The sequence below is a fragment of the Pogoniulus pusillus genome, chromosome 2, assembly GCF_015220805.1.
Source record: "Pogoniulus pusillus isolate bPogPus1 chromosome 2, bPogPus1.pri, whole genome shotgun sequence".
Taxonomy (NCBI): Eukaryota; Metazoa; Chordata; class Aves; order Piciformes; family Lybiidae; genus Pogoniulus; species Pogoniulus pusillus.
This window is the reverse complement of record NC_087265.1, coordinates 5,683,109-5,703,124: the sequence shown is the minus strand read 5'-3', so window position 1 is coordinate 5,703,124 and position 20,016 is coordinate 5,683,109. Positions and strand designations below refer to the sequence as shown.

Genomic DNA, 20,016 nt, shown 5'->3' with positions numbered 1-20,016 from the left:
AGAGATGGTTTGCAGCAGAGCTGGTACCAACTCAAAGCCATCCTCACCTAGAGATGGTTTGTAGCAGAGCTGGTACCAACCCAAAGCCATCTTGACCTAGAGATGGTTTGCAGCAGAGCTGGTACCAACTCAAAGCCATCCTCACCTAGACATGGTTTGCAGCAGAGCTGGTACCAACTCAAAGCCATCCTCACCTAGAGGTTTGCAGCAGAGCTGGTACCAACTCAAAGCCATCCTCACCTAGAGACGGTTTGCAGCAGAGCTGGTACCAGCTCTAAGCCATCCTCACCTAGAGGTTTGCAGCAGAACTGGTACCAGCTCTAAGCCATCCTCACCTGCAGATGATGTCTGCAGCACAGTTCATGTTGAAGATGCCCCTTCAGCAGCTGAGATGAGGTCTGCCTGTCCCGTTGTGCTCAGCTGTACAGTGCCATGCTGGATTTGCACCTTGGACTTGTGTTTTTAATGTAATCTCTCTGCATGCCAGAGAAATCACAGAACAGCCCAGGTTGGGTGGGCCTCAGAAGACCACCTGGTGCAGCAGCTCCTGGGAAAGGGAGCCTAGATAAGGTTCCCCAGCCCCACGCCTGGCCAGTCACATCTCAAGAGAGCTGCAGTGTAGCAGTTCTCTGCTGTAGGAGACATCTCAAGTGTGAGGTGATGCCCTGGGAAGGGTCCCTCTAACAGGCAGACTGAGGACTGAGGTCCAGCATGGATACAGTGCTCTGCAGAGGGCAGGATGGGAAGGTCCTGAGAAGACTTCCCACATCCACCACCCAACTCTAGACCCTCTGGAGGTGAGGGAGCTTCACTTTCTAAATACTCCAGCCCCCCACACTCCCTATATCTCCAGCCCTGCAGCTCTGGGGCTGTTCTGACAGCTTCAGGAGCAGAACACAGCAGAAAGGTCTGACCCATGGGGCTCTCCAGAGGGCTCTATCCTCCTCTGCTGTAGGTTAAGTTCTGGACTACTGCTGCCCTTCTCTGCTTCACTTCACCCCTGCTCAGGACAGATGTGTGCTCCTCATCCTCCCCAGGAGTCACCTGAGCTACAGATCTCCTCAGAAAATGCCACTTCTCTCTTGCAGGCCTCCGTGTGTGGCGCACCAATCCCGGCTCAGTCTTTGACTATGACCCAGCAGAAGACAACATTCAGTCCAGAAGCTTGCACATGATCTCTGGTAGGTCCCATGGGCTCTGCTCTTCTGCAAAATAGTGTCAGACTTGTGTCAACCCAGTGAGAACTGACAACCTGGGGGGACCAAAGGACAGCTTGAAGCTGTAGGATCCAAGGCAGCAGGACACAGCCACCACCAGCATCAACAAACTGGTCCTCAGTTGCCTCCTTCCTGGCTCACTGCTGCAGATGTGTCCTTAGTGACAGAGAACACTCTCAGGGATGGCTCAGCTCTGACAGCTGAGGAATGTAATGATGCCTGGGTAGACAAGAAGGCCAAGAGAATCCTGGCATGGGTCAGGAAGAGTGTGGCCAGCAGAGCTAGGGAAGTGATCATGGCTCTGTAGTGGGCACTGGCCAGGCCATGCCTTGAGACCTGGGTTAAGTTTTGGGCCCCTTCCTCCAAGGTCACTGGGAAGCTGGAGCAGGATAGAGTTGGGCAACAAAGCTGGTGAAGGGTCACCAGGACAGGTGAGGAGCAGCTGAGGGAACTGGAGGTGTTTAGTCTGGAGGAGGCTGAGGGGAGACCTCATTGCTCCCTGAAAGGAGGCTGGAGCCAGGTGGGGGTTGGTCTCTCCTCACAAAGTGACAGGATGAGAGGAAGTGACCTCAGTTTGCAGCAGGGCAGGTTTAGGTTGGATGGCAGAACATTTTGACTGAAAGGGTTCTCAGCCATTGAACAGGCTCCCCCAGGTTGGTGGTTGAATCATCACTGCTGGAGGGGTTTCAGAGAGGCAGAGATGTGGTGCTAAGGGCCATGGCATAGCACCAGCCTTGGCAGAGTGAGATAAGGGTTGGACAGGAATGTCTTTTCCAACTGCAAAGATTCTGTGATGGGAATGAAAAATGTGGAAGGAGCCAGTGCTGAGGGGAAGGAGGTTGGAGAGAGGAAAATATATTCTGGATATTGAAGACACTAAAGATGACAGGGACATAACTGTGCCTTTGAGCAGACCTTCACCATGGCGCCTGTAGGACACTTACAAAGCACTACCAACCTCTCTCGAGTCTCATCACCACCACCCTGGGACTCTCAGGCTTTTGTCCACAGCTTTTGTAACACAAAGCAGCCGATTCCGCAGCCGGGGGCAGTTCGCTCCTCAGCTTAAGCTCAGTTTTTGTGCTCGGTAAGGCAGCAGGGGGTGTTTTCAGCGAGTGTGCACCTACACCTCTGCATAGCTACAAGGCAAGCCCCTGCTGCGCGTCTGTGCTAACGCACAGGGATGTGCTCTGGGGCTGCAGCTCCTCACAGTCCCCTTCTCTCCCCGCAGTCCAAGCCCAGCGCCGCAGCCGGGAGCACTCGCGCTCTGCCAGCGCCCTCAGCCTGAGCGGCGGCGACGAGAAATCCGAGCCCTCGGATGGTGTGGATCAACATCTCTCTTTCTACAGCTCCGGGGGCTTCTTCACCTCAACTGCCACAGGTACTGTAAGGACAGGCAGGCCCTTTCTTCGTGTTGGAGGACAAAGAGTCCTGCTAAAGCAGGGGCAGCCACAGCAGGCTGCTCAGGATCACAAGGGCCAGGTGGGTTTGGGAAGAGTTGCCCAGGGAGGTGGCTGTGGCCCCAGCTCTGGATTGATTCTTCAAGGTAAGGCTCGACAAGGCAGCCTGATCTAGCTGAGGATATCCCTGCTGACTGCAGGGGGGATGGGACTGCACAACCCTCAGAGGTCCCTTCCAACCCAAACCAGTCTGCTTCCAGCTGGGGCTTTGTAGACTGGAGAAGAGCAGCCTGAAGGGAATCTCACTGATGGTGACCAGTGCTTCAAGGGTGGGTGGCATGAAAGCAGGACCAGGCTGTCTACAGCAGTGCCCAGTGACAAGACAAGGGGCAACAGACACAAACTGGAACATAAGAAGTTCCATCTAAACATGAGGAGGAGCTTCCTGAATTTCAGGTGATGCAGCACTAGAACAGGCTGCCCATAGAGGTGGTGGAGTCTCCATCTCTGGAGACATGCCAGACCTGCCCAGATGTGTTCCTCTGTGACCTCCTCTAGGTGACACTGCCTTGGCTGGGGCAGGGGGGCGTTTGGACGCAATGATCCCCAGAGGTCCCTTCCCACCCCTACCATTCTGTGCATCCCTCCAGAGACAGAGACTCTGTAATGTCTCTGGGCAGCCTGCTGTGGCCCTAGGGCCTGCTCAGTGCAGCTCTGCAGTAACACAGCTCCCTTTCCTTTGGCAGTGGGCTACAAGCATGCCAAAACCATCGAGCTCCCACAACAACGTTCCTCTTCCGTTGCCACCCAGCAAACAACTGTCTCGTCGGTTCCTTCCCACCCCTCCACTGCTGGGGTAAGTCGCCCACCCCTTGGCCTGAGACTCCACCCCAGCACAGTAGTTTAAGGAGGAAAAGAGGAGAGCCCTGGAGGGCTCCAGTAGCTGTTGCTGTGTTGTCCATCATGCTTCAGCTGATGTTCCTCCAGAACTGAGTTGGGAACATGTCTACCCACTGGGCTGAAAATCAGGTGAAGATGTAACAAGGTGTTTGCAGTGAGACACCTGAGAAGTTTCATGCTTGTTCCTACTCCTGAGCTTAAGTCTTAGAGAGATGCCAATGGGTATGGCATCATCTCCCTGAGATGTGCTGGGAGGTGACACCTTTAAGTTACAGCTGGAGCTAGATTCTTTTCAAATCCACTCAGGACTAGTTCAGCTTCAGTGTCACCAGAACAAAGAGGCTGTCACCAAAGGTACTGCTGTACTTGGGCAGCTAAGTTACCGAGAAGAAACATTCTTCCTAGCGAGGGTGCTGAGACCCTGGCACAGGTTGCCCAGGGAGGCTGTGGATGTCCCCTGCCTGCAGGTGCGCAAGGGCAGGTTGGATGGGGCCTTGAGCAACCTGGTCTGGTAGGATCCCTGCCCATGACAAGAAGGTTGGAAACGGATGATCTCGAAGGTCCCTTCCAACCCAAACCATTCTGTGAATCCATGAGATGAAAGCAGGAGCTGAAAGCCTGCTGCCAGCAGGAGAGCAGTGAAATGATACAGAACAGACCTACCCAGCAGAGCTACAGGCTGAAGACAGAGTGGCTGGAGAGCAGCCAGGCAGAAAGAGACCTGGGGGTATAGGTAGATAGTAGCTGAACATGAGCCAGCAGTGTGCCCACAAGAGCCAGTGGCACCCTGGCCTGGCTCAGGAACAGTGTGGCCAGAAATACAAGGAAGGTTCTTCTGATACTAGACTCAGCACTGCTCAGGCCAAACCTTGAGTACTGTGTCCAGTTCTGGGCTCCTCCATTCAAGAGAGATGTTGAGAATGTGTTCAGAGAATAGCAATGAAGCTGGTGAGGGGCCTGGAGCACAGCCCTGTGAGGAGAGGCTGAGGGAGCTGGGGGTGTGCAGCCTGCAGAAGAGGAGGCTCAGGGCAGAGCTTATTGCTGTCTGCAGCTCCCTGAAGGGAGGCTGTAGCCAGGTGGGGTTGGGCTCTTCTCCCAGGCAAGCAGCAACAGAACAAGGGGACAGAGTCTCAAGTTGTGGCAGGGGAGGTCTAGGCTGGATGTTAGGAGGAAGTTGTTGTCAGAGAGAGTGATTGGCATTGGAATGGGCTGTCCAGGGAGGTGGTGGAGTGGCTGTGCCTGGAGGTGTTGAAGCCAAGCCTGGCTGGGGCACTTAGTGCCATGGTCTGGTTGACTGGCTAGGGCTGGGTGCTAGGTTGGACTGGATCAGCTTGGAGGTCTCTTCTAACCTGGCTGATTCTATGGTTCTGATTCTCACTCGTGGTTTTCTGTGTCCTCTAACAGAAGACCTACAAGGCCATGTATGATTACACAGCAGCTGATGCTGATGAGGTGTCCTTCAAGGATGGGGACACCATTGTGAACGTGCAGGCCATCGACGAGGGCTGGATGTATGGCACCGTCCAGAGAACCGGCAAGACGGGCATGCTGCCAGCCAACTATGTGGAAGCTGTCTAAGCCTCAGCACCTCTGCCTGCCTGGCACTGCTCAGCCCAAGCCTTCTCTGCAAGTGCCTCAGAAGCAGGACAGGAGCAAGCTGCCTCTAACCCCACCCATCAGCAAAAGAGAAAACAAAAGGAGTGTTTTGGTAAGCGTTGCCTGGACTGCCAAACATTTCACTACCGCTGTTTAACCACCGGGCTGTGAGCCAGGGCAGCGTCTAGAGAGGAACCCAAGCCTGACACTACAACTGGTTTACTCCTCTTCCCATGAAGTATGATTTTTCTGGGCTACTTTAAAATGTTTGTATCCACTTCTTTTCCATTTAACTAACATTTACTCTTAGTGTCTCCAACCATTTATCTAGGGGAAGGAACCCAACTGAAAGCAAAAAAACCTCTCCTGCTTGCTGAGCTCTTCCTCATCTGTTGTTCTGGGGTCAAAAGCTGTTACTGTGGCTTGGTGCCTCAATAAAGCTGATGTTTCTGCAGCAGGTTTGGCGTGGTCACTGCTGAAGGAATCAGCCTCACTGCAGACTGCTTTGAGAAAGGGAATTAGCTCAGGTGGTAAACCCAGAACAACGTCGAGTCAAGCTCCAAGGGGCTGTGAGTGGACAAATGGTTTCCTACCTGAACACAGAGGTTGTTGCTGCATCATCTCCTCAAGCATCTGGTAGCAGCCAGGCTCCAGGGAAGACAGGATAAGAAATCACTGTGTGCTGAGTCCAAGATAAAGGTCAAAAATGAGTTAGCAGAAGTTGAACGTTAGTTCTGAGGGCCTTTGTCCAAAGTGAAGCCTGCCTTGGTCTACAGGAGCTTGAAAAGGTAATGTTCTTCTTCAGCACTTGCTGTCTTGCTGTGATCTTTTGAGGTGTCAGAGACAACTTAAGAATGCAGGAGTTGGACAAGCCCAAGGAAGCAGCTTTGGAACCAAAAAGAACATTTCCAGGAGAGCAAGAAGACCTGCAGGTGAACTCACCACTGGCACTGATCAGATTACAGCTCCAGAACACCTCTGTCCTGCCCATTCTCCTCATCAGGTGTCTGAACAGATGGGTTGGAAGTGACCCTCTCAAAGGTCATCTTGGCCAACCACCCTGCAGCTAGCAGGGACATCCCCAACTCAATCAGGCTGTCCAAGTCTGCTCCTGAATGAGGGCAAAGAACATTTAGAGTCCTGCTGACACCTTAAGAGAACCTGTTCCTGCCTTTAGGCAGGACCTTCTCTGTGAGCCTAGAGCAGGCCTGAACAGATCTGATGGGACACAAACCCACCAACCCACACCAATGTTACCAAGTTTGGGAACTATCACTCATCTCCTGGTTTATTTGCCCACGTTTAAGTTGTACTATGTCCTGCAGCATCTCCTCTCCATCCAAGGTCCATTTTGACAGCTACAGTACAATATATACAAATGAATGTCCAGAGTAAAAGCCAAGAAGGTCTGAAGGTCTCCCAGAAAGCAGCACTGCAAATTCATGCAATTAAAACTCCAAGAAAGTCATAAATTATTAACCAACATTTGCCATTTAGTCTGTACATAAATATACAAAGAAGCTCCTGGTACATCCATTTCCTTGAGGAGGAACAAAGAATAGTCTTCTCCACAGAACTGCTGCAAAGCCAGAGAACGTGGGGGGGCTGGGAAGAAGAGCCTGAGAGGGTTTGGAATGGGTCACCTCCAAGAGGAGCAGCTTCTAACTCTGTGTGTGTGTGTCCTACAAAAATAGATCTCATGCTGGCATCAACCAGCAGTTCCTGGGCTGCGAGGAGTTAAAATGGTTGTCAAAGAGGTTACTCTGTCAGTTTCAAAGGCAAGGAGCAGAGCTGTGGGGTCCACCTCTTAGCAACCAAGAGTTTGCAGCAATAAGAACACTTCAGATTGGAGAGAAAAAAAACCCCAAACAGTAAGAATTATTAATAATTTAACTCCTCTGTAGGTTTGGTTTGAGAGTCTTTTTTTTTTAGCTGTTGCATCACTTGATCCAAGTTTTTCTTTCACTACCTGAAAGAAATATGCATAGCAAGGCAAGACAAACTAAAAGGGGAACACACAACCCAAGAAATCAGAACACACACCAAGTAAAAAAAAACAGAAAACCCCAGAACCCCACAACATGTTTTTGCTTGGGTAGGTGCTAAAAAATGATCTCCTCTAGTGCAAAATGCACAGGTTCAGGAAGAACTCACCCTAAGGAAAAAAAAAGGGTTGGGGGAAACCTCTTGTAACAAAAATCCTCCTTACTGAGAAAGAAGAGGCTAAGAAGCTTCGTGAGGTGGAGACTGCCAGCGAGCCTGCAGGGTTTTGGTGATGCAGTTTGTCATGGCCAGCAGCTTGGTTTGCATCTGGAAGAGTTGGCTTCCTGAACAGCAGTGCAGGAGGTCTTCGGAGCTCAGCTGCACGGCGAGCGCCTCCACTTGGCTCAGGAGATCTGCAGCTGGAGTTGGGACGACTGCTTCTGCCACATCTGCAAAGGAAGGAAAGGAGGGAAGTGTGGTCTGGATTAAAAGCTGAGCAGACCTGATGCCACAGCTTGGGTTGTACACCAGAATATAGCCAAGCTGAAGTGTTTGGCTCCACGTGACAAAGGCAGCCCTCAGAACTCCTTGCCACCTGTCATGGAGATCTTCTCGGTGATGCCTGATGGCAGCACAAGGGGCAGGGGGTGGCAGCTGAGGCACAGGAAAGTTTCATTTAAACAGGAGGAATTTTTTCCCTGTGAGGGTGACAGAACCCTGGAACAGGCTGCCCAGGGGGGTTGTGGAGTTTCCCTCTCTGGAGATACTCCAAACCTACCTGGATGTGTTCCCATGTGACCTACTCTAGGTGTTGCTGCTCTGGCAGAGGGGTTGGACTGAATGAGCTTTGGAGGTCCCTTCCAGCCCCTGACACTCTGATTCATTATGTTTGAGCATGACAAAAACCATGCTGAAATAAATAAAACTAAGGTCAGAAGTCACACATGGAATGGTGAGGGTTAGAAGGGACCTCTGAAGGTCATCTAGTGATAGAATCATAGAATGGTTTGGGTTGGAAGTGATCTGGTTCCAATCCCCCTGACATGGGCAGGAACACCTCACACTAGATCAGGTTGCTCAAGGCCTCATCCAACCTGGCCTTGACCATCTCCAGGGAGGGAGCATCCACAACTTCCCTGGGAAACCTGTGCCAGTGTCTCACCACCCTCACTGGAAAAAAAAAGTCTTCCTAATCATCTCCAGTCTCAATCTGTCCTCTTCTAGCTCAAAGCCATTCTGCCTCATTCTGTCACCCCAAGCCCTTGTCAAAAGTCCCTCCCCAGCTCTCCTGCAGCCCCCTTCACATATTGGAAGGCTGCTCTAAGATCTCCCTGGAACCTTCTCTTCTCCAGGCTGAACCCCAACACCTTCTAGAGCAGGGTCACCTCGAGTAAGTCACACAGGAACACATCCAGGAACCAAATGAAAGGGTTTGATTGTGTTCTGAGCCTGCCAGTGTCCCTCCAGGTGTGTCACCTCAAAGTCCAGCTTGTAAACTGGACACAGGTTAGTCCTGAGTTTCCATCTCCAGTTAACCAAATAATTCAAGGCCAGGCTGGATGAGGCCTTGAACAACCTGCTCTAGTGGAAGGTGTCTCTGGCCCACGGCAGGGGATTTGGAACTGGATGATCTTTAAGGTCCCTTGCAATCCAAACCACTCTGTGAATTGTGTGGGAGGCACAAACATGGGCTTCTCGGCCAGGGCCACCAGGCCAGACTCCAAAAGAGCTCAAAAATGTAGGCACTCAAATCCAAACTCAGCATGCAGGCGATCCCCCCAACTCCTGTCCCATGCCCCTCAGGATGAAGCTCTGCTTCACCTGGCTGGTGCTGTGCACACCCAGAGCCACAGCAGTTACACAGCTCAGGAGACATCCTGGCTGAGACCCAACATGAACTTAAGTATGGGAAGAACGAGTTAAGCCAGGCTCTATGTGTGCCCCTTGAGGGAAAACCCTTAATTTCCCTTAAAATTCTCTTAAAATTCCCTTAAAGTAGCCAACAAGGTTCCAAAAGCCACTGCTGCTGGGTTCCACCAAGAGGCCACCACCCAACTCAGCTGCTAGGAGTGGCTATCACTACTCCTTCCCTCAAAGAACAATCAAGTGGTCCCAGGAGGGAAGAGCAGCAGCAGCCACGTGGCAGAACACCCAAATGCTAGCAAAAAGGCAGCAGCTACCTGTGGACCGTTGCTCTTCTGCACAAAGAGGTTCTTCCTCTTCATTAGCCTCTGCATCTTCAGAGGGGTTTTCCATGTGTTTAGCTATCTCCACATCCTCAGAGGGCTCCTTCATGGCCTCAGGTTTCACTATGTCCTCAGAGGGCCTCTCTGCATCCTGAGGCTTCTTCGCATCCTCAGAGGGCTCCTCCAAGTCCTGAGGCTTTACTGCACCCTCAGAGGGCATCTCAAAATCCTGAGGCTTCTCTGTATCCTCAGAGGGCTTCTCCAAGTCCTCAGGCTTCTCTGCATCCTCAGAGGGCTTCTCCAAGTCCTCAGGCTTCTCTGCATCCTCAGAAGGCTTCTCCACATCTTCAAGCGCTGCTATTGAGTCTTCAAGTCCTCGAGATTTGACCTGAAGATGTTTTGGGAGAGAACAAGAGATCTGTTTCTTGCCTCTGGAAAGGTACAGGACTAGCTGGTGGGACATGTTCTAACCTCCTAATAACCACAACCATTACTGCTGTAAGGGGAGACCTGCAATCCTGGAAGGAGGTTGCAGTGTGGTGGGAGTTGGGCTCTTCTCCCTAGTAGCAGGTGACTGAAGGAGAGGAAGTGGCCTGAAATTGTGCCAGGGGAGGTTTAGGTTGGACATGAGGAACCAGAGTAGTCAGGCATTGGAAGAGGCTGCCCAGGGAGGTGGAGGAGTCCCCATCCCTAGAGATGTTCAAGAAACATGCAGACATGGTACTTGAGAACATGGTTTGATGGCCGTGGTGTTGAGTTGATGGTTGGCCTGGATGATCTTAGAGGGCTTTTCCAACCCAAAGCATTCTGTGATGCACCCCCCATCCCTGATTCTTCCTCATGAAGGCCATCAGCAGCCCTGGAGGCTAAGACTGGGTTGTTGGGAAGCAGAATCACAGAGTTAACCAGGTTGGAAAAGACCTCTGAGATCATTGAGTCCAACCTAGCACTTAACCCTTCTGATGAACTAACCCATGACACTAAGTGCCTCACGCAGCCTCCTTTTAAACACCTCCAGGGATGGTGACTCCACCACCTCCCTGGGCAGCCCATTCCAATGCCAATCACTCTTTCTGGGAAGAACTTCTTCCTAACATTCAGCCTGAACCTGCCCTGGTGCAGCTTGAGACTGTGTCCTATTGTTCTGTTGCTGTTTGCCTGGCAGAAGAGCCCAACCCCACCTGGCTACAGCCTCCCTTCAGGTAGCTGCAGACAGCAATGAGCTCTGCCCTGAGCCTCCTCTTCTGCAGGCTGCACACCCCCAGCTCCCTCAGCCTCTCCTCACAGGGCTGTGCTCCAGGCCCCTCTCCAGCCTTGCTGTTCTTCTCTGGACACATTCAAGCACCTCAGCCTCTTTCTGAAATGAAGAAAGAACCTTACCTGTTGCTCGTGGTAACCTCTGAGAGCTTTCTTAACATTGTAAACTTTGGGTGAGAGGATGGGCAGGTTCTCGATCTCGGATGCCGTCAGGTTGCTCAGGTCACCTACTGTCCTGATGTTCCTCGCTCGGATGACCTGCACCATGCCCCTGGCACTGCAGAGAGGCAGACAACAAAGTGCTATATGAGGTTACAAATCATGTCCTTTCTGCCTGGCACAGAGCAGGACAGGAATGCTGATTCTTGTGCACAATAATGAAGGGCAACCCAAAATTCAGTGAGATTTCATCTACAGAAACACATCTCCAAGCAGTTTGCCCCACAGCCATCAGAGAACAGCTTTCTGGAGCCTGTTCACATGCCATGAGTGGAAGCAAAAGGAGTTGAATGCACCAGACAAGGCCATACTGAGCAGCTCCCACAAAGTGTGGGTGGGAAGTGAGCTGAGTATCTGGCCTTGGCCCATGTGAAATGGAGATTCCTGCCAAAATCCACCTTGCTCCACACACAGCTCCAGCTGCCTGCCATGGACCACAGAACGGTTTGGGTTGGAAGGGACCTTCAAGATCATCTAGTTCCAACCCCATGCCATGGGCAGGAACACCTCCTGCTATACTGGGCTGCTCAAGGCCCCAGTCAACCTGACTTTAAGCACTTCCAGGTTTGAAACCTCCACAGCTTCCACGGGCAATCTGTTCCAGGGTCTCACCACCTTCATGGGGAAGAATTTCCTCCTAATGTCTAAATTCAGCTTCTTCCAGTCTGAAACCATTACCTTTTATGCTGTCACTCCATGCCTTTGTACAGTCCCTCTTCAGGTATCCTGTTCCCCCCCCCCAAATGCTCCAAGATTGCTCTGAGGCCTCCCTTGAGCCTTCTTTTCTCCAGACTGAAAAACCTCAAACTCCCTCAGCCTGGCCTCACAGCAGAGCCCTGCCAGCTCTCCCAGCACTGTGGCCTCCTCTAACAGCTCCCTGTCTGTGCTGTGCTAAGGACTGCAGAGCTGGCCCCAGCACTGCAGGTGACCATTGCAGGTCAGGCTGTTTGGGGCTCTGGGCAATCCGCTCTAGTTGCAGATGGGGTTGGACAAGGTGAGCCTTAAAGGTCCCTTCCCACTCAAACCAGATTAAATCAGAGAATTGAGCTCTGTGGTAAAGGGTTGGACTTGATGATCTGTGAGGTCTCTTCCAATCCTGATGATACTGTGATACTGTAATTACAGAGTGGTGTGGGTTACAAAGGACCTCTGGAGGTCACTGAATCAAATCCCCTGGCAGAGCAGTGTCACCTAGGGAAGGCCATGCAGGATCACATGGTTTGGAATGTCTCCAGTGACGAAGACTACACCACCTCTCTGGGCAGCTGCTCCAGTGCTATGCCACCCTTAAATTAAAGAAGCTCCATCTGAACATGAGAAGGAACTTCGGGGCAGGTTTGTGCCCCTTCCCCTTTGTCCTAAAAGCAGCCTGGTCTCGCCCTCCTGCCACTCAGGCCTCGTTCATGGTTTGAGGCTAACTGGAATATTTTAATGAGAGAAATTAGATCATTGGTTGTGAAAAGAAAACAATAATGGCAGTCTCTGTCATTCCTTGGGCTTGCTGAGAGGGATAAAAAGCCAAAATGTAAATGATTTGTCTGGTCTGGGATGCTGTGTGTGAATACACTTCCTCTTTGGTCTGCTCTAACATCTCTCCACTAATCTTGGCTAACAGAAAACAACCTAAGCTTTGTTGGTTGTTTTGTTTGTCTGTCTGGGAAAGTAGAAGGAGAAAGAGAGAGGGTAGCTTTGAGCCCCTCCTAGGCAGTTTCTTTGTCTGGGATGGAGTTTGGATTTCTGTATTACTCCTACTTTGTACCTAATTGTAAATAGTTGTAAATAGATTGTGTCTAGATGCTTGTGGATGCCCTCAGCCTCAGGAGAGGCTGAGGGAGCTGGGATTGTTTAGCCTGGAGAAGAGGAGGCTCAGGGGAGACCTTATTGCTGTCTACAACTACCTGAGGGGAGGTTGTGGCCAGGAGGAGGTTGCTCTCTTCTCTCAGGTGGCCAGCACCAGAATGAGAGGACACAGCCTCAGTCTATGCCAGGGGAAATTTAGGCTGGAGGTGAGGAGAAAGTTCTTCACTGAGAGAGTCATTGGACACTGGAATGGGCTGCCCGGGGAGGTGGTGGAGTCGCCGTCCCTGGGGCTGTTCAAGGCAGGATTGGACGTGGCACTTGGTGCCATGGTCTGGCCTTGAGCTCTGTGGTAAAGGGTTGGACTTGATGATCTGTGAGGTCTCTTCCAACCTTGGTGATACTGTGTAAATCCTGCTTTGCTGGAAACAGAGATTCATCTTACTTCCAAGCTGGCTGAGCTGGTCTGGTAAATTCCAATAGTGTGGGAGGTGAAGTTCCTAACCCATGTCACGTATTGATCAGCACCGATGAGATACCCATTGTGCACGAGAAGATTAGGGTTTGTGCAGTCAAAGAAGGTGACATCTAAACAGAAGCAATGCCCTTACCAGAGGCTCGTTGTGATCTGAGGTAGAATGACACTAACTGGAGTGGTGCAGCCAACCAAAGCAGGGTACATACATTCCTTCCGGGAAGGGGGCGACTCCATGGCCATTTCCTTGATCTTGAATGACACAGAGCATTAAATTAACTATCACACAGCTGAATATGGAAAACACAACAACAACGAGAGAGGGGAAAAAATGAATCAAATCACTTCTTACTAAACACTTCTTGGAGCTTTTCAGTTTAGATTTACGTGATTCTAGGGGCAGAAATCCTTTGGTTGGAGTGGTGACACGCTGGGTAGAAAAAGAGGAGAAAAGATCTCTCAGGATCTCTCAGGGTTTAGGGAAGCACAAGATTCTGGCTAGATCTCAGAGAACGTTTGTCTTCAAAGGAGGAGGCAGGGGCACAACTCTTACCTTACACCCCCTTGCAAGAGGCTAGGGACCTCTGATACATGAGAATTTAGGCCGTGCAGAAGACAGGCAACAGAACTTACCTTGGGCTGACCATTAGAGAGGACTTTAAGGCTTCGTGAAGACGGTGAAGAGTGGGACCTGACGACAGGGCTCCTCCTGTCGATGTCGTCTGCCAGCCCCTCTTGGTAAATGGGGTTTGCAAAGGAGACCCGGCGAATCTGGGTTGGAGAGAGGAGCAGATGGCATGGGATGGGCTCAAACCAGCACCTTCTGCTGAAGCCAAGTCTGAGCAGGCAAAATAGCCTGAAATGAAACCACCAAAGCTCCCAGATGGGGTTTCATCCAAGGACAGAGCTGTGGCTCCCTCACTGCTAAAGGAAATGGGGACCTGGACCTGCTGGAGCTGGTCCAGAGGAGGCCTCAAAGATAAGGGAGAGGAACATCTTCCTTAGGAGAGCCTGAGGAGCTGAGGCTCTGCTGTTTGGAGAGGAGGTGCCTGAGGGCTGACCTCATTCATGTTGATAAAGATGTGAAGGGTGAATAACAAGATGCTGGAGCCAAGCTCTGCTGGGTGATGCTAAATGACAGGACAAGGGGCACTGGGTGGAAGCTGAAGTTCCATGTAAACATGAGGAGGAATTGTTTTCCTTTAAGGATGACTGAACACTGGAACAGGCTGCCCAGGGGGGTTATGGAGTCTCCCTCTCTAGAGATATTCAAGAGCTGCCTGGATGTGTTCCTGTGTGACCTGCTCTGGGTGATGCTGCTCTGGCAGAGGGGCTAGACTGGCTGAGCTTTGGAGGTCCCTCCTAGCCCCTAACCCTTCTGAGATTCTGTAACAGTCAGAGCAGCTCTCCTATGAGGACAGGCTGGAAGAATTTGGGTTGTTCAGCCTGAAGAGAAGGCTCCAAGGAGATCTCAGAGCTGCTTTTCAATATCTGAAGGGGACCTACAGCAAGGCTGAGGAGGGACTATTTACAAGGGCCTGTGGTGACAGGATGAGAGGCAATGGTTTGAAACTGGAGCAGGGGAGATTCAGGTTGGATATCAGGAGAAAGTTCTTCACAATGAGGGTGGTGAGATAGTGCAACAGGTTGCCCAGAGATGTGGTTAAGGCCACATCCCTGGAGACATTCATGGTCAAATTTGATGGAGCCCTGGGCAGCCTGCTCTAGTGTCCTTGCTCACCTTAGAGGGTTTCTTCTAACCCAAAGCAATCTATGAAATACTCAATGCATTTGGGAAGGAGCTGCTCAAAACCCAGTGTGAGCCCTGGTAACCCTCCTACTGGTTCTGCAGCAACATCTGTGGCACTGCAGCAACTGGGCAGCAGCTAAGAACTTAGGGGCTGTTCTGATAGCACAACTCCCCATCCCACACACTGACAAAACAAGCTTGGCAGTGCTTGTAGAGTCCAAAAATGAACCTCCACCTCTTTAGCTTCAGCACAAGATCACTTAAAATGAAGAACAGAGTAACAGAATCTGTGACTCAGATTTGAAGCCTGTTACACTTCAACACCCCTGTGATGAACCGAGTGAGTGCTACCAGGTGGTGAATCTCATCACAATACCTTATTAGCAGGTGAGAGGGAATCGTCCTCTTGGCTTCTTTTGACACCTCTCTTTAGAATCCCCGTGGATGGAGAAGCTGAAGGAGACCACACACAGCGTGCCTGCACACCATTGGGGCTCTCACTGACTGCAGAACTGACATCTGCTGGCTTCTGAGGTGATCCCACACCTCTGTTTTCTCCTGCATTCTCTTTGTCTAAGGCCATCTCTTCAGGCACTGTCATTTCACTCTTCACCAATTCCTCCATCTCTGCATCTTGAACACCACCACAAGTTTCTCCTGCAATGCTCTCAGCTTCTTTAGCATCCTGATGGCTTTCCAGCTCCTTCAGCTGTTTGCTCTCGGGCTGGCTAACAGTCAGCACCTCAGGGGTTTCCTCCAGTTGCCTGCTCTGACCCCTTGCTTCATTTTCTGCAGCTGCTGCTTCTTCACTTTGGTCCCCTGCTGTCAGACTGCTGTTACCAGGCTCATCTGAAGCAGGCTCAGACAGACACTGCCCAGCTTGGTCAATCTTATCAAAGGGTCCTTGTATTTCCACTAAGGAGAGGATAATTTCACCTTCAAGGCACTCTGCATCTAGATTCTCCTCCACCACAAGGCTATTCCCTTGCAGGTTCTCTCCAGAGGATCCCTCTCCTTCCACTTGCAGTGCACTGAGCTTTTTGGGAGGATGCACTGGAGTGCTCATTGCACAAGGTGCCATGGGCAAGCTCTCGTCAGACTGGGAATTACCAGACAGCTCTGCTGTGCTCGCAGACGTCTGAACCAGGGTGGTTTGGGGCTCAGTCTCTTTATGAGTGGCCTCTTTTGGGGATCTGGTGAAGGATGTCTCTTCCTCCTTTCTCTTTTTAGGACAGCAGCTGCAGTTCTTTAATCTTTTCAGCCTTCTGCTCCTCTTGAGTTGACCCTCGGGTGTTTGTGAAGAAGAAACTTCACCAACTGAAGCCTGTGAACCAGAGTCTTCTGTGGGGGGCTGCTTCTCAGCATGGTTGGTTTCCTCTGCTGCTTTCAAACCTTGATCAGATCCATGGGGACTGGTGAGCAATTCCACCACGGTGCTGCTCTTGCTTTGCTCCATACTTGTGTTCTGTACGTCAGGTGAAGCCTCAGAGCTGGCAGATCCCACAGCTCTGCTAGTGTCTGCTGGAGTGACCTCGTTTGGTGGCTCACACGGTTCAGCTGTCAGTGCAGCATCCTTGCTGGCTTCCTGGCTCAGCTCAGCTCGATTTGCTTCCTCCAGACTCTTAGCTTCGTCTTCTTGGGAAGACACCTCCTGGCTACAGCTTCCTGGCTGTAGATCTTTCAATCTGCCTTCAGGGGGATCATCTTTATTTTTCACTTTGGAGGTTTTTCTCCTCCTTATGCTTTCTTGCTTGATCTCAGAACCCTCAGCCTCTGAATTTTCAATGCTGGAAAGCAACCCTTGGGAAGATCTTCTCGTGTGGTATCGTGGGCGTTTTGGCTTCATCTGACCTTCTGTGCTCTCACTGCTGTCACGACCTTCTGTGTCAGCCTTTAAGTTATCTTCTGGCTTCCTTGCACTTCGGTTTGCTTCCTCAAGACCCCCTGAAGCAGGAGACTCCTTTGAGCTCAAGTCCTCTGCAGCTGTTCTCTCAACTAAGTTGCTTTCTGGTTTATTTGTACTTTCTGCTGTCTTCTCAGAAGGCACCTTCTGCTTTTGGGATCCATCCTCTTTAGTCTGTGGCACCTTTTTCTGCCCAGATTTTTCATTGTCTTTATGTCTGCTTCTCTTTTGTTGGCCATCTTCAGCCTCCTGACTACCTGCTGTGCTTTCTGCAGCTTCTGACCGCCGCCTTAAAGACCGCCTTAGTGGCTTCTGGATAGGAGACATAGGTGGAACCTGACTGTCCTCAGCTGTCACCTGCTCAGAGGGCACAGTGGTCTCTGGAGGTGTATTTTCTTTAGCATCCATGTCTGCTACCCGGTCCTTCTCTATTTCTTCTATGACATCCTCAGCTTTTTTAATGTCCATATCTGAAGAGTGGAGAGCTTGGGACTGAGCAAGGAGAACCTGCTCCACATCTTCTGTGGAAAGTAGCTCAGAACTATTTCCTGCACTGCCAGAAGCACGAGACTCTTGTTCTGACTTGGTTAGCACCTTGGCCTGCTTATGTCCTTGGTGCTCCATCTTGCTCTGCCGCCGAGTCAGCCTCCGGATGGCAGTAAAGATCTGCTCAGACTCAAATTTTGAAGGCTTTTTATTGTCCTCCTCAGCTTTCTCTGGCTCAGCACTGGTCTGGCACGTTGTGCTTTCCCGTTTACCTGCCAGAGAAGCACTTGCAGACATCCCTGACACACTGTTCAATGGTGACAGGCTAAAAGGCCTGTTCTCTGAGCTATCAAACTTCTCCAAGGTGATGAAGGACTGTCGGCGGCTGGCAGGCTGTGGCGTGCCAGAGATGACATCGCTCGAAGCTGAGCTGCTGCTGACGTTGGAGGTGGTTTCATTCCCTTCCAGGGGCTCCTCTGGAGCTGCTTCCACACTGCTCCTATCTAATTCCTCTCCAGCTGATGCCTCCTCCAGAATCACTTCACCTGTCTCCTGTTTGGAGTCTTCCATACTCTTTGAACTTGAGCTCTCCTCCAGGCAGGTTACAGGTGATTTTGGCAGCAGACAAGCAGCTTTCTCAGCAGGAGGATCTGGTTTGCTGGGCTCTGAGAGTTCATCTGTTTTGTTGGTGCATACTTCACTCTTTTCCTTTTCTTCCTGTCCCAAAAACATTAACAGCAAAATACTGGAGTTATACTATAAAAACAAGGCTGGGGGGAAAACCAAGCACCACTCTGGTGGAATAGAACACAACACACTCTTTTTTTGTGAGACCCCACCTCAAACACTGCCCCTAATTCTGGTGTCCCAGCACTAGGACACAGAGCTGCTGGAGTGAGCCCAGAGGAGGGCCACAAAGACAATAAAAGGGTTGGAGCACCCTACTATGAGGATAGGCTGAGGGAGCTGGAGGTGTTTAGCCTTGGGGGAGACTCCAGGGGGACCTTAGAGCTGCCTTCCAGTACCTGCAGGGATCCTAGAGGAAGGCTGCAGAGACAGAGTCTACAGACAGGACAAGGGGGAATGGTTTAAAGGCAAGGGAGAGTAGGGTTAGGTTCGATCTTAGGAAGAAGTCCTTGAGCATAAAAGTGATGAGACTCTGGAATACACTGCCCAGGGAGGTTGTGGATGCCTCCTCCCTGGGGGTGTTGAAGGCCAGGCTGGATGAGGCCTTGAGCAGCCAAGTCTAGCTGAGAGGAGTCCCAGCCCATGGCAGGGAGGTTAGAATAGATGAGCTCTGAGGTCCCCTGTAAAAAATCTGTTGTGCTTTGCCTATTATCTGTTCAACTCCAGCTGGTCAAGTGTTTACCCAACTCTAAAAAGTGAACAGATTTGTCTTAAGATTTACAGTGTTTTTTACTTCCCCAAAGTAGCTTCCCCAGTAGCTCCTCCAAATCCCCCGTAGCTTCACCCAGAAGCAGCTCAGGATGTGGACACACAACTCAAGATGTTTAAAAGCCTCTAGAATAATATGGAAATTAACATCAAAACTTTTAAAAGTGAGAATAGCTCCAGAAAATCATGATGTGGACTGAATTCCTCTGCTAAAGTGTCGTGGAAGAGAAGTGAGTGTGAGGATTACCAACAGAGCTCAGCAATTAAATGGTTCTTAGCACTACAACTCACAGTCTGTTTGTTACTTTTGGGGTATTTTTAGTCAAATATAGCTTTGGGGATAAAGTGAACCAGCAAACTATTAACATAGAATACCCATAAAATATCAGTGGTCACACAGAGATCACAGAATAAACCAGGCTGGAAGAGACCTCCAAGCTCATCCAGCCCACCTTAGCAACCAGCCCTATCCAATCAACCAGACCATAGCACCAAGTGTCTCATCCAATCTCTTCTTGAACATCTCCAGGGATGGTAACTCCACCACCTCCCTGGGCAGCCCATTCCAATGCCAATCAATCTCTTTGGCAAGAACTTCCTCCTAACATCCATTCTAGACCTCCCCTAGCTTGATCTCTTAAGTGCAGATGGACAAAACAATGTAACTTAAATATATTGAGTGAGGTTTGAGTTTTGTTGTTGGTTTGGGGTTTTTTTCTCCTACTTTAGAAGTTTTCAAAGCAACTTTGAAACAATTTCCTACCATAATCAAAGAGTTTTGCCATGAATCAGCAGATCTAACATGAAGAAAACCTCACTGGTTAGAATTCTGCTGTCTTAATTACCACTGGTTAATAAGAACTCACCGGAGTTTCATCTGTAATAACTACTTCTGCATCTTCTACTAAAGGTGGTTTCTCCCTGAAACAAAAGTTCATTAAATCAGAAGTGTTGCAGAGGAAAGGAGATCTCTTTAATGCATAAAATGGCCACCTTGACTTACAAAGAATCTTCCTGGCTTTGAGTGTACTGAGAGAACAAGGTTGTGTCTTGTGAGCAGTCCAAATTGTTGTACATAGCAGGAATACCAACCCTGAAACAAAAATCAGGAATGGCAAGTCAGAGTTTTGATTAAAAACCATTAAAATAAGGACAGGAGAAGTGGAGTGCATTCATCACAAGAGGACAGGAGAAGTGGAATGCATTCATCACAAGAGAGCAGATAATTGGAGAAGTGGAAAGAACTTCCCAACTCCCAATATACTCAAACTGCAACACCCATCCTGTGCAGCACCTATGAAGTATCAGGTGAAGTGGTGGATGGGCACCAGTGGTGCTCCTCAGGGCTCAGTGCTGAGGATAGTTCCCCTTAATATCTTTATCAATGATCTGGATGAGGGGATTGAGGCTCCCTCAGTAAGCCTGCAGATGACACGAAGCTGGGAGGGAGTG

At 50.4% G+C, this 20,016-nt stretch overlaps 2 protein-coding genes across 4 annotated transcripts in view; one reads left to right on the top strand and one right to left on the bottom strand.

Annotated features, from left to right (window-relative positions):
- NEB (nebulin) overlaps nt 1-5,567 on the top strand; it is a 218,009-nt gene extending 212,442 nt beyond the window's left edge. The window contains exons 136-139 of the mRNA XM_064154908.1: nt 1,089-1,181; nt 2,449-2,598; nt 3,364-3,473; nt 4,922-5,567. Of these exons, the coding sequence (XP_064010978.1) occupies nt 1,089-1,181; nt 2,449-2,598; nt 3,364-3,473; nt 4,922-5,095 (527 nt within the window). The 3' untranslated portion in view covers nt 5,096-5,567. The remainder of the gene's footprint in view (nt 1-1,088; nt 1,182-2,448; nt 2,599-3,363; nt 3,474-4,921) is intronic.
- An 816-nt stretch (nt 5,568-6,383) lies between these two features.
- The window catches only part of RIF1 (replication timing regulatory factor 1), a 45,889-nt gene continuing 32,256 nt past the window's right edge, over nt 6,384-20,016 (bottom strand). Inside the window, exons 27-35 of one of the 3 annotated variants that reach the window (XM_064154920.1) lie at nt 19,568-19,657; nt 19,431-19,485; nt 15,157-17,886; nt 13,664-13,801; nt 13,383-13,460; nt 13,167-13,282; nt 10,663-10,816; nt 9,277-9,670; nt 6,384-7,545 (exon numbers count right to left, since the gene is read on the bottom strand). In XM_064154920.1, the coding sequence (XP_064010990.1) occupies nt 7,337-7,545; nt 9,277-9,670; nt 10,663-10,816; nt 13,167-13,282; nt 13,383-13,460; nt 13,664-13,801; nt 15,157-17,886; nt 19,431-19,485; nt 19,568-19,657 (3,964 nt within the window). In that variant the 3' untranslated portion in view covers nt 6,384-7,336. Of the gene's footprint in view, nt 7,546-9,276; nt 9,671-10,662; nt 10,817-13,166; nt 13,310-13,382; nt 13,461-13,663; nt 13,802-15,156; nt 17,887-19,430; nt 19,486-19,567; nt 19,658-20,016 lie in introns of those variants that run through there. The other 2 variants (XM_064154928.1, XM_064154935.1) reach the window with 2 other exon arrangements.